Raw genomic sequence first — 17,532 nt, forward strand, 5'->3', positions numbered from 1 at the left:
CTGAGGAAGTAGGAAGAGATTCAAAGAACAGTGCTTCACGAACAATAACGAAGTGAAATAATAAATTTTATTTTTACAAAGTGTTTCCTGATGTTTATTTAATTGTGCCGAAGCATTACTTCCTTAGTTTGAAAGGTAGTGGAAACAACCTTCGTACCGTAAGTAATATAACAACTTTTGAAGGAAGTGGCAGATACAAGAAGGCCTTTAATTTTCTTATGAATCACTTTAGGCATATTCTGTTATCTGTTTTGCAAATGCCGGTTTCTTCGTTTTGGAGATAAACATTACAAGTAATCAAGTTGTCAAGTTAACCTTCATATGTTAATAGATTTTTACACAATAATCCGTTACAAGGGACCATAATTATCGCCTAACTTTTACAGAGGATTGACCTTTGTTACCAGCAAAGTATTTTAGCGATCAATATAACATACATGTTTTATAGGAGACATGAGAGGAAGACGTGGGGGGACAACAACCTTATTCTGTCTATAGTATTTGCATTATTACCATTGGTCTGTTTTTGTGCAAAATATTACTACTATTACTACTATTAATCTGGTGAAAAAATCATTAAAACGCATTGAATAGATCCAAAAGAAACTAAATTTGAAAGGAACAGCATCTTAATTTGACAAGGAACGTCAGGGGAGGTTGGAGAAAAAAGTACCTGAGCTCAATGTTAAATATTTTCTTAGCCTTTTTTCTTGTGTTCTCTATTACTTTTTTTCATTGCAGGCAGTAAATGAACAAACTAACCTAATACATTTCAAGTTTTCAATCAAGAATGCCTGCATTACATCTGAACGAGCAAAATAATGTTCATACCTAGACATTTCTTAAACAAATATTTGTTCCTTAATTAATATTAATATAAAAAATGAAGCGGCGGTAACAACTTGTGTCGATAATTTGGAATCATTTTAACATAGCGCTTATGTAAGATTGCTGAATGGTGAAGTTTTAGTTAGTTGATAATAATTATTGAAACTCAAATTAAGAAAATCCGTAAACATGTTTTTTTTCAAAATGACATATTGCCTTCATTGTTTACTAACAAGTGGAAGTTTTTTTGTTAAATTAAGTGGAATGTCCCTTGGGATATTCTTGTTTTACGGACGTATGTTTAGTTATAATATGTAATTAAGTTAATATGTTTTTAAAAAAAACAAGCCACCACATGTCTATTGACTAAAATAGTACTGGATGTTTCAGACAGGCTATTTAGCATTACATCATTATTTCTTCACGTGTGTCAAGGCACAAAACCATATGAGCAATATACTGTTCTGCGTACATATTCAGTGACTCAACATTTTCTTTAAACGACATGCTGAAGAAAAAATATTAATATTTTTAAATTATTAAAGGAAGTCACACGCCATGACTATGAAATCGATTTTGCAATATGAAACGTTTTGTACGTGAAATATTATGTATAGAAATGAATGTGTTTGCATTGATACGTAAATTAAAACGTAGTGTGCTTATTTGTGCGTCTGTGAGGTAGCTAACACAAGTTGTATGTTGTATGATTATTTTGTCGACAAAACCTACCATTGTCGCTTATGCGACTCTTCTTTTTTAATGATTATTGAAAGTGTAACGGTATATACAGTGATTGCTTAGAATGTAGATGTTCTAATTGTTGACTGGCTTATCAACACGACGATGTTGAAACGTCATCGACCACTTGTGTGTTATGTTACTATTGAGTACACGTAACAAATGGGCTTCATCATGATTGAACCTATCAGCTACACTCTGAGAGCGTACACTGCAATTACTTTCAGAAACACATTGCGAGATCAGTTGCGATAAGAACAAAACCGATTCTACGACGGAGCAAATTAACATTGAAGTTGTGCTGAATATATGTCAATTATTGGTAAAAAAGAATCAATTCTGGGTTGATTAAACAAGTCTTAAATTTGGAGTTTTATTCGCAATTGCTACAATATGATTTTTACAATAGAGGTAATCGATTGGTTGAAACTGTTCATATGTGTATTTATTCACAGAAAGATTTAGTATCTTTGAAGATGTCTAAAGAACGCTTTTATAATCGGGATCGGATCCAATCCGTGACCTCCCGGTCGCTCGGTATTTATCATATCTACTAGGCCACGGCGACTTATGTACCCAAATGGACGAAAGTGTCTATACATGTACCTCAAGCCAAACCTTCGCAAAGGACATGTATAAACTTCTGCTAAGTATTTGGCATCACTGCTCTATATGTTCTTAAGTTGTTATCGTTTAAAAAAACTGGTACAATAAGCGAGAAAAGTTCTATTTAGGCAGTCTTAGTAAATTTCAGTTTTACGCTGGCAGTAAACTCTAGCATATGATTTTCGAATAAATAAACTCATTTTACCTTATGATCATATCTAGTTTTTGATATCGATTCAGTAATAATAATTAATTAATTAATTCAGTATATATTCCCTCTTGAATATTATAAGTATAATACAATACTTTAGTTCTTACTTTTTATGTTTATTAAACGAATTAACATATTGTTTCGGGTTAAAAATGTCGCTTAAACGCAGGGTAGAACGCATTTATATACCCTTCGGATGCTGCAGATTGGTTTGCAACCTATCATTATCGTGTAGCATGTATGGCATTACTACAATAAGGTCATAACAATACAGGGCTTAAATCTAGAAAACAAAAATCAAATACATGTTATGTATAATATATGTTTCATATCAGAAGAAGTTAAACTATATACTTAGCAACATTCAGTTGCTCTAAATACGCATTTATAACAATGCGAATCCAAAAGAAAATTCAATAAATAATTTTGCAAGAAGCCAACCAATAGTTAATCGTAATATCTCACTGCGGACGCTGTAGAAGAAGAAGCCACGCTGTGAAAACTCCAAGGTCGCAATATTTTCGCCAACAAGAGCATATTTCGGACTCGCCGATGGTCGATTTTGCCGACCTCACATTCCTCGTGTTGATCGACCGATACAAACCGGTAGAACATAATCGTCTCTGGCAAGAAATGTGACCTGCTATGCCTAGAGGACATTCGTATATCTTATGTGTGTTCGAAGATAGATTTTCATAGTAGCAATGGGTGTTTCACTGATTCACTCCACAATGTCGTCTTTTTCTTACTAACTGTTTGTTCAGTTCTGTTCATAACCAGCTTTCCTTTGTTGCCTTGGATTGACCTTTAATAGGTCTGACATTGCTACTGGACTGCGAGACTGTCCTTGAACCTTTTTCAGGTGCTGGCTGTGAATTTACTTTCCACCCACGACCGTTAGACGTGGATATAGCGCTGAACTAGTGTATTTTATTTATAGCGTCAAATGAAGTTAAGTAGTTTTGGCCGTTATATATGAAATATTTCTTACAATTACAATCTATGTGTGCAGGCCTAATTTTGCTATCGTCCTTGAAATCTAATATTATATCAAAATACGTATTTTAAAAAGGTAATTTTCAAAAGGCCATTATATTTCTATTTGTCTTGATTATTTCAGATACGTTTATCAACAAATTCACAATTTGTTCTCGTACTGATCCGGCGATTACCTCAATGTCAAGTCCTATTTGGGCCATACAACACCAATATTGTAATGAAATGACACGAGGAGAACCTATGTATTATAATCCGTATGCGCAATTCGAGATCCCGCATGCTTTCAAAGATATATTCGATTCATCGCGTCAAATAAGGAAAACAGCAATTACAGCACGCAAGTGAACGTCTAATAGTACTAATCCATTAATATCACGGCGTTCGGAAAGCGCATTTATTCTTTCCCTCAAATGAACTATCTTACAAACATTAAGAGGTGTACTAAGACATTTCCATCACGTATGAAAACATAACGTTTATTTTTAAGGCTGAATTTTAATAACAAGTAGATAATTAGCAGAATAAGCTTAACACGGTTTTCCGATCTACCTTTTTTACAGAAAACGCCTTTGTACAAAAATAGAAAATAAAACACATGTTGTTATTGTTTATTAAAACTAAGTACAAGTTGGTTTGGAAAACGGATAACATTAATAATACTTTTTCTAAAAATTTGAACTTTTGAATAGGGCTAGCGGACTTTGTCACACCCACGTAGCGTTTTGATTTTTCCCCGATCGCTCCACTACATAAACAATCTCACTTTTTAAAAACATTTCAATTGTTGTAGAGGTACTGAAGCAGTAACTTTCATCCAGAACAAGCTGCATCCTGAAAGCTATTTCCGTAATCAGCAGGGCACATTCTAGTTACTTTTTAATGGTATTAATTTTCTTGTTCCTGTGTCATCATACAAATATTCAGGTAAGGGAACACGATGTAATTTATGCAAAAATAATGACAAGACAACAGACATTTTTCTCTGTATTTACCAAATCACAACACATCACACTTTTTTATATTAGGCATAAACAAGAATTTTAATCTACATTAATAATTACATTTATAAACAACCGTTAACTCATCAAACAACCGCAACATCTCTTAAGCATTAAAGTGTGTTTAGGTTAACATCAAATATAAGGATTCATTTCCAGTAATAATATTCCTTAAGATAATGCGTTTGTGCAAAAAATTATTTTACACAAATAACAGACACACGCAGAGAAACATTTGTGCTAAAATACAATCACACAGCACAAACGTCCAAATCAACTGATTTTATAGCTGTTTTGTACAAATTCACATTTAATATTTAAAAAAAATACTTTAAATTTCAGTTAATGACAAAAGAGCTTAATGTTAATCAGTACCATTCCGTTTTCTGCAATATGTAGTCAATAATCACTTCGCGTTTATGATTGGCGGAAGATGGAATGTGGTACAAGATGAGTTCAAAAAAGCGCCACAAGTCAAAGTAACGGATAAGCCTCCAGTATTACTGCCACAGAGACAGCAATATGTCAATAAAAAGAATGATTTGTCAATCCAGCACTGCTTTGGGCATCTTTGTTGGCAGAGAGTTGTATCTTCATTTTACCAATCGACTGTCATCTGATGTAAATCACTATCCCAAAAATAACGACGCTACGACAGAGCCGAGGACGACTCCGACAATAGGGCCAATGTCCGTAGACGAGGACTCTGTGAGCAATATATAAGCATAAAATGACGTAATAACAGGATAAATTGATAAGTGCACATAACATGATGCAAGATGCGGCGAAGGTGTACAAGATGGTCGTGAGTACAGAACGATTGTAATTTCCAAATTACATCACATACTACATATGTACACAACAAAACTTTGTGCATACATGAACACATGTGTGAAACACAGATCAACATCGTTAATAAACAGAACAGTTATTGTATTTAAAAAATTGGAAAAGCACCGAGTAAAAGCCACAGTACTTAACAGATAAACAAACAACATTGTCATGTGCTCTGGAAAATGCAAATAATGTTTTTGTTGTTAACTGTTTCTTATTTACGAAATGCATTTACATAATTCGAAAATTCTTTGCTCGAATGGATAAAACACAGTACGAGTAACTATCCATGTCGATAGTACACCGCACGAGTTACTATCCATGTCGATTACACACCGCACGAGTTACTATCCATGTCGATAGCACACCGTACAAGTTACTATCCATGTCGATAGTACACTATAGCCGAAACCGTCCATGAGGAGAGTAAAAGGCATAAGATAATTTACACTTGAATTAACTGCAGAGGAATAAACAGCAATGGTATATGGATTGATGCAATACAAATTCACGAAAAGATATAATTTGATTGTTTTAAATGCAAGTTGTCCCATTAGGTCGGCAAAATGTTCATAAGAATAATTATTTCATGCAAGTTGCAACTTCGTCATTATGTTTGATCTGCTACTTAAACTATATGTTCACGTTTGTAAATAACCTTATTGATTTTGAGCCTGGGAATATGGACATGAACAGATGATGGTCAACAATTGTCAAAACTTATATCAGAGATCTTTCATCACGAACATGGAAATCGATTGATTCATAAACAACAACGGTTCATAAACAATTTTAAAAAGTAAATGAAAACTATGTAAATAAACTCTGAAGTAAATAAAAAATATGCTTAATTTCTACAATGAGCGTGTCCATGAGATGTTATAGGACATGTGATTTGTTTATCAAAGACAAGGTACTCATTATTCAAAAAGTTCAAACAAAAATTATCAGTCAGTGTGCACCATAATTCTGTAAGTGTGTTCAAAACTAATTTTAAATAACTGAAACAAGTGCCCTTTATATTAAACATATTAATCTCAAAATCGATGTTTATACTTACCAAACACTTATTACAATAACATATATACGGAGCTACTGATTTCGAAATAAATAGGGTCTTGTCTGTGACAATAACACGTGGAAAAGAAAGCTTAATTTATGAATCACAAGGCCTTTACCTTTATGGCCTACTTTATGCCTAATCATATAAAGAAAATAACCATGGGAGTACTTCACAAAATGTTAATACGGTAAAATAAGTAACACATGTGACGTTCAACTATGACGTCCTTTTAAACTAATATCAAAATGCGCCTTTTTCAATTATGATCATCGGAAATGTGAAAGCTTGAAAATAATATTTCTCAGAATATTTAGCGGAAAATATTCTTACATATTTGGTCCAAGTGACCAAGACCTTGTATCTACAAACCCCACATTTACTAGAGAATCTGCCTTCTTAAATACGAATCACTTTCTGAAAAAAAGGAAAGCTTAAATGAGTATTTCTCAAGAATTTTAAAGGAGATCTAAACCCGAATTTGACGGTAGATAAATTTACGAAAAGAAAAACTTCCAGGATCTACAAAAGCATAGGAAATAAAAAAACATACATACCTGACGGCATTCCTTTTGATGGGTCTGTTTCGGTGCCGTACACTGTAATTTCCCATCCGTATAGGTTCATAACTAAAAAAAAATCATGAAGTAGGAGAAGTAAAAGTAGTAGTAGTAGTAGTAGTAGTAGTAGTAGTAGTAGTAGTAGTAGTAGTAGTAGTAGTAGTAGTAGTAGTAGTAGTAGTAGTAGTAGTAGAAGTAGTAATTGTAATAGTAGTAGTTTTGTGTGTTTTGTGTAGATAGCGTAGTGTAGATAGTAGTGTTGTCTTAGAGTAGTAGTAGTGTAGTAGTAGTAGTCGTAGTAGTAGTTAGTAGTAGTAGTCAGTAGTAGTAGAGTAGTAGTCGTAGTAGTCTCTAGTAGTCGTCGTAGTAGTAGTCGTGTAGTCGTAGTAGTAGTAGTCGTGTGTAGTAGCGTAGTAGTAGTAGTAGTAGTCGTAGTATATCGTCGTAGTCGTTAGTAGAGTCGTCGTATAGTGTCGTAGTCGTAGTCGTCGTCGTAGTAGTAGTAGTAGTAGCCGTAGTCGTAGTAGTAGTAGTCGTAGTAGTAGTAGTAGTAGTAGTAGTAGTATAGTAGAGTAGTCGTAGTAGTAGTATTAGTAGTAGTCGTATAGTAGAGTATAGTAGTAGTAGTAGTAGTAGTAGTAGTAGTGTAGTAATATAATAGTAGTAGTGGAGTAGAAGTAGTAGTAGTAGCGTAGTAGTAGAATAACGTAGTAGTAGTATTAGTATTAGTAGTATTATAGTAGCAGTAGTAGTAGTAATAGTAGTACTAGCAGAGTAATGTAGTCAGTAGAAGCAGTTAGTAGTAGTATATTAGTAGTCGTTGTATAGATTAGTAGTAGTGATAGTTGGAGGTAGCAGTAGTAGTGTGATAGTAGAAGTAGAAGTTGTTATGGTAGCAGTAGTAGTTGTTGTTGTCCGTAGTAGTAGTATAGTCCTTATAGCGTCGTAGTAGTGGTGGTCTAGTAGTAGTAGTAGTATAGTAGTAGTAGTAGTAGTGTAGTAGTAGTAGTAGTAGTAGTAGTAGTAGTAGTAGTAGTAGTAGTGTAGTAGTAGTCGTCTCGTAGTAGTAGTAGTAGTGTCTAGTCAGTAGTAGTAGTAGTGTAGTAGTAGTAGTAGTAGTATCGTAGTCGTAGTCGTAGTCGTAGTAGTAGTAGTGGTCGTCCTTCGTAGTAGTAGTCGTAGTCGTAGTCGTAGTCGTAGTAGTAGTAGTAGTACGTAGTAGTAGTAGTAGTAGTAGTAGTAGTTAGTAGTAGTCGACGTAGTAGTAGTAGTAGTAGTAGTAGTAGTAGTAGTAGTAGTAGTACTGTAGAAGTAGTAGTAGTATTAGAAGTAGTAGAAGTAGTAGTAGTAGTAGTAGTAGAGTAGTAGTAGTAGTAGTAGAGTAGTAGTAGTAAGTAGTAGTAGTAGTCAGTAGTAGTAGTAGTAGTAGTAGTAGTAGGAGTAGTCGTAGTAGTAGTAGTAGTAGTAGTAGTAGTAGTAGTAGTAGTAGTATGTTAGTAGTAAGTAGTAGTAGAGTAGTAGTAGTAGTCGTAGTTAGTAGTAGTTAGTAGTAGTAGTAGTAGTAGTAGTAGTAGTAGTAGGTAGTGTAGTAGTAGTAGTAGTAGTAGTAGTAGTAGTAGTAGTAGTCGTAGTAGTAGTAGTAGTAGTAGTAGTAGTAGTAGTTTGTGTAGTAATAGTAGTATGATTAGTATTAGTATTTGTAGTAGGAGTCATTTTGTTTAACTCGCTATGACTAGTTAAGATGATAATGAACATATACATCGGTCGGACATGTGTACATAACTGGTACATGTGCATAGTATATATTCAAGTATGGCTTTGTTTATTTGTGATTTACAATATAATCCAACGTTGAACCAATAAAATGCCAATATAGCATCAATTAAGAGAAAAAAATAAGCAAATAAATCAAGTCAAATAAGAGAGTGATTAAAAATACAAACGCGCTCAAATGTGTATGTTTCAGTAATTGTGCATTTACAGTTGAACTCGCAACTATGGCACTGAATACTTACCATTACTTTCGGTGAGATCAAAAAGAGTCATTGTCCAATTGCCTGCGGCGCTTTCACCCCAGAAATGGACTGTCATAAAGCTCCAAGTAAGCTTTTTAGCGTCGTCGTCATTGTTCCGATTGCTATAAAAAAAATATTAAAACAATGATATGATCTTGTGAAAAAGCGGTTTGAAATTGCATGTTTATTAACTGATTTTTATTAGGAAAAAAAATGAAATAAATGTTTATTTTACCTGATTGAGCCTTGCATGCTAGTTACCCTCTAATAAAGAGACTTTGCTTTGATTCACGGTATTCAAACACAGCGAAATCAGATTTCAGACTGACATGCAGATCACCATATGCAAACTTATTGGTCATTTGATAGCGTGCATGTTATATATTTCATTTTTAATGTAATCCATATACATGTTTAAATAGGGATTTTCTGTAAAACAAACATATCAAAAGCGGACACAGGCATTGAAAAATGAAATAAAAAAGATATATGGATTACCTCAAAACTACCACTTCAGTGCCGTTGGGCGATTTCAGAAATATAATTGTATCTCCTCTGTATGTGGACTGAAATGTCACCTTTATGGTCACGTGTTCCGTGTAGAGAACTTTACATGGGCTGAGGTTTACTCTATCTGTGATCGTGCTGCCAATTATGTTTACCCTGAAATATGATGATACTTAACATCTTTAATTGAGAATGTTTTGGATTTTGTATTATTTTACAAAATAGTCGGCCTTACAGTTTTAGATGAAAGTGCCCGGTCATACAAGTATTGAAATCAGTTTTCTAAATCGTATACATCATGGTTTTAGGTTCACGCGCATCTGGATAAGTAGCAACTGCCAAGTAAATTATTTACTTCCACACTGTCGTGGATTTGTAGCACGAGATAGCAGGCGGTACTGTTTTCCAACTGACGGCAGCATCTACCATATTCTCTGCGTTCATCAGGCCGAAGCCGAAATATGAACTCACTGAAAGTTAATATCCGTAATTCTGTCAAGTTACATACATTCTAAAACTTAACGAATATTTCGCAAAAAAAATCATAAAATAAAGTTCAACCATAAAAAATCCGTGTTACTTATAGCAATACATGAAGCCATATCTCGTAAAATATATGTTACCAGACCACAACGAGCGTTGAAATTGTGGCTATTGCTTTAAGAAACATTTTTTAAAATAATGTACAAAATATTCGTTGAATTTGAGGGTTTATGGGCTTCTACGTAAATATATTTTAGATATTCATACCCAATAATACGTCTTTAAGTTTTTAAAACATGCATATACGGAAACGCGCACAGACACACACACACAGACACACACACACACACACACACACACACACACACACACACACACACACACACACAAACACACACACACACACACACACACACACACACACACACACACACACACACACACACACACACACACACACACACACACACACACACACACACACACACACGCACACACACGCACGCACACACACACACACACACACACACACCTACACACACACACCCGCGCACACACACACACGTGCACACACACACAAATGTATGCATATGACGTGATATATTATTGAACGTTACAATGCGCGCAAATGTTATTAGTCTTTTGTGTTCAGTCCCTATAGTTTGAACCTCCTCAGTTTTCGCTTCGAAAGTTGTTTTATATTATATGTACAGTGTATATGTATTCTGGATACATACATATATTTAAGACATTCTGGATTGACCCTCTTAAGGGGGCTAAGATAAAGATAATGGTTCGGTATTTCGGCCAACTGCAGTCAAACTATCAATAAAGACTATTGAGATTTATGTGCATGGTATAATGAATGCATGTGAAACTGTCATCTGGAAATTTCTGATCGTGTTCAATTCCCCTAACCGGAGTTATTTAAATACCTTTCGTATTATTGGATAGTAAATTGCTGTTTATTCTATCGTTGCTACATAATTGGGCTATTCAAAGATTAACCTTATACATGACAATGTATTGCCTCATTACATCTTTTCGTATATACTAATGCAGGTTGATCCCTTTTAATTGTAAGGTTAATCGTATTGAAGGCTGTAACATGATAAAACCCGGCAAGTCATAGTTTTTACCCCATTTGGTAAAAAATACAAAGCGTTCCATATGAAGTCTGAGTCAGTTTTAAATGGTGAGTCAAATTGGACAACTGTACCGTTTTTTCCAGCCCCGTTAGTAATGAACTTGTCATTCAGCCCATCTGTTACAGATGTTTTTGCGATCATGTGCTGAATATCTCTCCACGTGAGGGCGTTACTGAAACAACAAGGAGCCAGTGCGGAGTTTTGAATACATTTTCACAACGTTTAAAATCTAATCAAAGTCCGGCAAATGGTATATCAACTACATATTATGAACTTTATTTTAACAAAGATCATCGACACTTACGAAAGGTTTTCAAACTTGTTTAAGCTTTGATATTGCATGATTAATTTCAAGTCATTAAATATATCATGTAACCATGTAGTTTGATTAACATTTTGCAAAGAATCTTCATAATATAATGCAGGATTAGACGGCAAGACTGATTCCACAGTCACGCTAATTTCTCGACGTATAGATAAAGATGAGACGAGTGGGCATATTTCATTTGGAAAAGAAGACTTATATCTATGAACGATTGAACGATATTTAGCACAAAAAGGATTATGGGGATACATTTCTTCGAATGTTAGAAAATGCACTAAGACGGCTCAAACAATTCTTAACAAAAGAAGTTTCATGTAGTTTGAACTTTTTTATTGTAGCTTCATTGCATAAGAATCTGGGGCTTGTTTAAACGCTATCAGTTCGTTTCCTAGGGTGAACCAGTGATTGGTGTATTTGGGGTACACAATTTGTCGTTAAAAACTGGGTAGGCGATCTAGACAAATGTTACAAATTGAAGTTTTTCAAGCGACATGGAGTCGTAGCAAAGGGGTATGATCTTCGGTTTTGAGTTATTTAGACATCCTTACACAAAACAGTCTACCACAAGTGCTCAAATAAGCGGTAACGATAGATCATCATGGTTCAGATCGCTGTAACAGAGACGAAGATATGTAGGTTTTTTCCACACGTATCAAAGGAAAGAAGAGCTTCTTAGTTTTGCGCTGACTTTCACATTTCGGGCGTGCCGTTAATAGTATGGAATTATTTTTATGTTTAATCATGTTTAAACATGTATGATTGTGTCAGTCAGTGAATCTTTTTTATAAAACAAAACAGGGCGGTGTTTTTCTTTCTAAAAAAGTTTCGAAAGGTAGATCGCACTTTTTTTTTGGGGGGGGGGGATTTTGCAATATTTCGGAACTCGCGTACATATTCTAGTTTAACTTGAACAGTTTCCAGTTCGTGCTTCACAATGTTACAACAATTATCCCTTAACATGGCAAGGAATCATTTAATCAGGTTGACTTGAAAAAAAAAGACTTCTTTGACAACTTTAAGTTAAAAAAAAACTATGATTTACTTCTGCAACCAGCATGACATTTTCTTTGTGGATACTGCATACTTATTCCGAGCCAAATCTGACTATGCGCATGTTTAACGCATGCTTTGCTGAGTTTGGGATAAATTGTATTTGTTCTCCTAGTATGTTTAAAAACAAGATTTTACTCTCTAACTATGTAAACGTTGAATACATATACCATTACTCAAGCACAAGGACGCTGAATACCTTCTTTAAGTGTTATGTTAAAACACCATAATGACGTTTAGTATACAATTTGCCTTTCATGTAAGAGCTATTTTTATTAAAATGTTCATAATCCAAAATAATGTCATGATGACGTCATATTTACTTTGCTTGTAATGTGAGTGCTATGATTCCTGCCGCAAGGGGACAAGCGGCAGACGTGCCATCGAAGTTGTTCACACAAGTGTTAGATGGACCAGTCGTAGTCTAAAACATGGAAACACAAAACGTTATGTTGAAGTATATTTTGATAAATATTTACATGTTCTAAAGTAAGTGTTCTTAAAAAGTGTTTATTTTGAAACTGTAACTTTGTCTTATTGAAGCAATCAAAAAGGTTTTAACACCCACAAAACGTAACACGCCGATTTAAATAACAATACGTTGTATATTTGATAATGCACAAGTTGACAATATTTACATTTGCAAAAATGTACAAGATATAAGTATGTATTCATATTAAAACTTATGAAAGACTGCATGATTTAGGAACGATGCAAATCCTGAACGAGCGGAATGAGCCTTCAATACGCGTTGCGCGTTTTTGTAATATAACTAGACGAAACATTTGAACTTAATTATAAACCAAACTGAGCCAAATGTATATCGGACACGTTTGTGTTTACGATGTGGGAATGTCTTTTTCGACCTGTTTGTTGTGAAGCTGACGTATATTCAATTTAAGTTGACTTCATATGATTAGATAGATATCTATTCCAGACGCAATTATGGTCTGTTCTCATTCTAAGAATTTAAACTATTTCCTTGATCGAAGCCGCATGTCCATTAGCGAAAATCAAATTATTAAAACTGTTAATTATGTTTCATTGTTATGCATCGCAATTAAAATATTGATTCAGTACATTGTCCTTTAAACTGGCGATTTCAATCATTTTATCAATCATAACTCACGATGTCCTGATTATTTTGATTTGAGCGACTGTCTCCACTATATGCGGCCGCCATAACGGCCGTGCAATATTCCGAGTACGACGTAACGTTTCCGGATTTAGAAACGGCTGCTATGGCAATAGTGTAAATGCTGTTCGCATATCCATCCGCCTGACAATCGTCCAAATAACCACCGTTGCCAGAAGCCCAAACATAAATGGCGCCCTTGCCGCCACGGCCCTATAATTTAAGATATGTTTCATGATATGTGTTTATGTCTCTTTAAAACGATTAGAAATTATGATACGAAGGAATTAAATATATAGGAATAAGGCAACTCCCTGTTAATTATCGGCAGATAAATTCGTGTCCGCTAGTCTTTTATTCACGTTACATGACCATTTGCCTGTAAATTAACTGAAAATACATACAACACGACAGAAATATGAATTCTTTGAGGTGGGAAAACACCGCACACTTAGCTGAGCATTTATAACACAAAAGGGATAGTTCAGCATTAACAGAACACAATATGTTTTCATAAGCAAATACATCAACATAATTAATTCTGGACTCACCGCCTTGGAAAGGTTCATGCAAAACGTATAGAGTGATATATTTATTTATTTATTATATTAATTGATTTGTATTTTTATATTTATATTTATTTATAATTCATTCAATACAATACTTACCGGTAATAAGTGTTCAACTCTTTACCTCAAAACTCTTGAACTTAGAAGTAAACTGGATTGTATAATTCCTTATTTGATTATTTCATGGTTGCCTACGCTTTCCTGCAGAGCCGTATCGGCCAGTATTTTGATCTGCTTGTTAAATAGGATAATATTCGGATGGTTTAAAATCGGGGAGTTTCTAAAGAATAACCACCTTCAAACGCATCTTTTGTGACATATTCGGGAAACAATATATATCGACATAACAGGTAGCAAGAGTCTCTAAAATGTATAAGTCTGGAAAGAGTCTGGAAAGATAGTCAAGACGTAGAGAAGTTGTTATAATGTATTTATCCTATTTACTAGTTTAATGATTCTATACAAAAATCATCTATAATTTTTAAATAAATATTTTGAAAAAAATTGATATTTTGGTGAGGGTCTAACATGGAGTCGATTGCAGCTTCCCTGTTATTTTGAATTTTGCTTTAGGTTTGCCCAAACATGGTTTAAGGTTTTTACTTTTTCCACGCCTTCCTTGAATGCTGCGTTTACGACGCTTGGCAATGGTGCAACGCTTTGTCCATTGTCGGACGGACCCCAGCTGTTGCTGTAGATGTCGATGTCAGATAGCTTATAGTTTAAGGCCGCGGCTTCATCTGCCATTGTCGCTCCGATCGTTGAATCAATTAATCGTAGGCCTACATTTCAACAAATAGGTCATAATCGTGTTTTGTAGTGTGTTCTGTTATTGTGTTATCATTCTGATTAATAACTTAATCCTCTTCACTTGAATTCATACTCAGATAACAAAGAATACTTCAACATCGACTTATAATAACCAGACTAAGAAATTGGACCTTATAAACAAAGACATATTTTGCCTTTAAATATTGTATTTAGATTAATGTTAAGACAAGATGGACTCATGCTATAAAACATCTTTCTATAGAACAGCACACGTACATAGTAGTCTCAAAACTTTCTACATTTAAACGACATAATGTCATACATTGTACCCTTAGAAAACATTCATCAAATGCGGACATGGAAAGAAGTGCGAACAAGTACTGTGAAGTGCGAGTTTGTCTGCGTGTAAATCTCATTCGCATTCAATAAATAGATGGGTCAAATACAAAAGAGATTTAATTAGGCCGTTAAGCCTTATCGGCCTAATTGAAAACTACATATTACAAACATAGTTTATGAAGAGCATTCCTACCAGCTATTGTTGCCTCGTAGGCTGTTCCAATAATGCATTCTGTGTTCTTCAATGCGGCTGCGACACCGGCGCAACTTGTGCCATGTCTGGAACAGAGGAAATTCTAAAGGTGGTCCTTTTTAATTTAAGTCACGAGGTCGTTAGATGGACAGCAGCCTAGACAGGAACTATTTCAATGGTGTATGTCGGTTGTGTGTAGTCCAAAATTCAACATACTAAATGTTGTACTTCGGTCTTCAAAAAAGTCGCAAGATCAACTTTTTACCTCTCAGGTTAAGAAACAGTATCAAATTAATAAAGGTTCCGCCAAATCGGCTTAATATATTCATTAAGGATTAGACGTCATCACATTTATGAGCTGTATAACAGTCAAATTATAGAAAGTAGCTAATATACAAATGATATATTTATATCGATAATATAAGAGGTTTTTAAGGAATCTTCGAATTTTTTAATTTAGAGTTTTATTCCCTTTTCCGAAATAAGTTCATCTACGGTATAGGCGTTTTGACTTTATATTGGCAATAGGGCTGCTCATTGCGCATTGGTGTATTGAAACGATTATATTCATTAATAAGTAAGGAAAATGTTCCCATGGCCCAATATCGGACGATCATTAAAATCAGTCCTGGTGACAAATTGCAATCTGGATTTTTCCCATCTTCTTCAAGAACGTGGTTGGGATCAGCGATGTCGTGAATGAAGTTGTAACTGAGGGAAGCATCCTAGAAATAGAAAAGGTTGCGTTAACTTGAAAATAATAGTCAATACTACTGATATCGTACAAACATATTCAAACCAGATCCGTGAATACCCTTCTCAACAGACAAGCTGACTAAAACATTGTTGTCAAATATCCTTCTCATTTGGCAATCTAAAACCCGGTTACGCACTATATCGGGTAATTGGATAGGAATCATATCCTAAAATACACCAACCATTTCGTATTTTAATGAAAAAATATCATTTAGTACGCTACGCATGATGTAAGCTATCTTGTTCTGATGCATAGTACACACTTAACTAACGTATATAAACAAACGTATTCAATGAAAACACGTTTTCGTTTAAATAACGAAGCAGGTATGTTACAACATACATATTTGAAGTCGCTGTGAGAAGTATCGATACCGTCGTCCACTATCGCTATTGTAATACCACTTCCGCTGAATCCCTTTTGCCATGCGTTTTGAACCCCCATGGATGGGCTTTGGCTAGTTTGCTGAAAACAATTAAATTAGAATTCTTCTTATTTAAACTACTTTCTTGACACTGTGGAAAATAAAAACGCATGAACAATATGTTTTATTATTTGATATACGTGTAATCGCATTCGACCATGTACACGGAAAATATGTCAATCCATTTTAAAAGGACGCCCGTTCAATATAAAAAAAACTGATGGTAATCTCGATATATCGTAAATAAAGCATGTTAGCAACTGCTTCTAGTTAATATGTTAGTATGATAATGCTTATTGAATCAGTGTGAAAAGCTTTACAATTGGGATAAATATTCTCTATCAGGTTTAAAAATACACGATTCGTGAGCGCCTATTAGAAATTGAGCAACCAGGTATTCAAATAAATCGCTTATTCGAATTATAATCCGCCTTTTAGTCGATCATATCAAATCATAATCACTCATATCTTAAGAATGAATTACCCGATTTTTCAATTCAATTAAACGCATTGAACAATTGCCAACTGGACTTCGACATCGTAACTATTGAAGAAAAATTTAATTTATCTCTAAGATTAAGTCAAAATAAGTTGATATCAACTTGTATTTATTTATTTTTTATTTTTTATTTATGTATTTATTTATTTATTTATTTGCATGTATATTCTTTTATTTATATATTTTCATTTATATTTATTTATCTATTTAAGCTGAAGAGTGCCGAGCAGGAAAAAGTCCACTATATGGTGACAAAATCCGTTCTACGTGAGAGAATATTTAGCAATGCCACAGAAGTGTTTCATCAACGATTTCGAAGAGCTATTACTGTCAACGATGCTAAGTGGTCAAATCAATGGCATTTAGTGAGTAAAGTTTACCAATATTTAAATCATCGATCAACCGGAATATAACATTATGAGATGGGTTTTTACTCACATCCGTTTTAATGAAAGAACATGAGGTGTACTTTACTGAAAA

At 34.3% G+C, this 17,532-nt stretch overlaps 1 protein-coding gene across 27 annotated transcripts in view; it reads right to left on the bottom strand.

Annotated features, from left to right (window-relative positions):
* Window positions 1-17,532, bottom strand: part of LOC127838225 (furin-like protease kpc-1) — a 133,273-nt gene that overhangs the window by 68,989 nt on the left and 46,752 nt on the right. Inside the window, exons 6-16 of one of the 27 annotated variants that reach the window (XM_052365842.1) lie at window positions 15,373-15,458; window positions 14,673-14,851; window positions 13,495-13,713; window positions 12,689-12,789; window positions 11,062-11,162; window positions 9,715-9,829; window positions 9,351-9,515; window positions 8,853-8,974; window positions 6,835-6,906; window positions 6,611-6,694; window positions 4,357-5,089 (exon numbers count right to left, since the gene is read on the bottom strand). The exons of 6 other annotated variants lie outside the window; for them this stretch is intronic. In XM_052365842.1, coding sequence (XP_052221802.1) covers window positions 6,660-6,694; window positions 6,835-6,906; window positions 8,853-8,974; window positions 9,351-9,515; window positions 9,715-9,829; window positions 11,062-11,162; window positions 12,689-12,789; window positions 13,495-13,713; window positions 14,673-14,851; window positions 15,373-15,458 — 1,195 coding nt within the window. In that variant the 3' untranslated portion in view covers window positions 4,357-5,089; window positions 6,611-6,659. Of the gene's footprint in view, window positions 1-4,356; window positions 5,090-6,610; window positions 6,695-6,834; window positions 6,907-8,852; window positions 8,975-9,350; window positions 9,516-9,714; window positions 9,830-11,061; window positions 11,163-12,688; window positions 12,790-13,494; window positions 13,714-14,672; window positions 14,852-15,372; window positions 15,459-17,532 lie in introns of those variants that run through there. 20 more of the 27 variants (XM_052365816.1, XM_052365821.1, XM_052365818.1 and 17 more) reach the window with 20 other exon arrangements.

Source organism: Dreissena polymorpha, chromosome 7, assembly GCF_020536995.1.
Source record: "Dreissena polymorpha isolate Duluth1 chromosome 7, UMN_Dpol_1.0, whole genome shotgun sequence".
NCBI lineage: Eukaryota > Metazoa > Mollusca > Bivalvia > Myida > Dreissenidae > Dreissena > Dreissena polymorpha.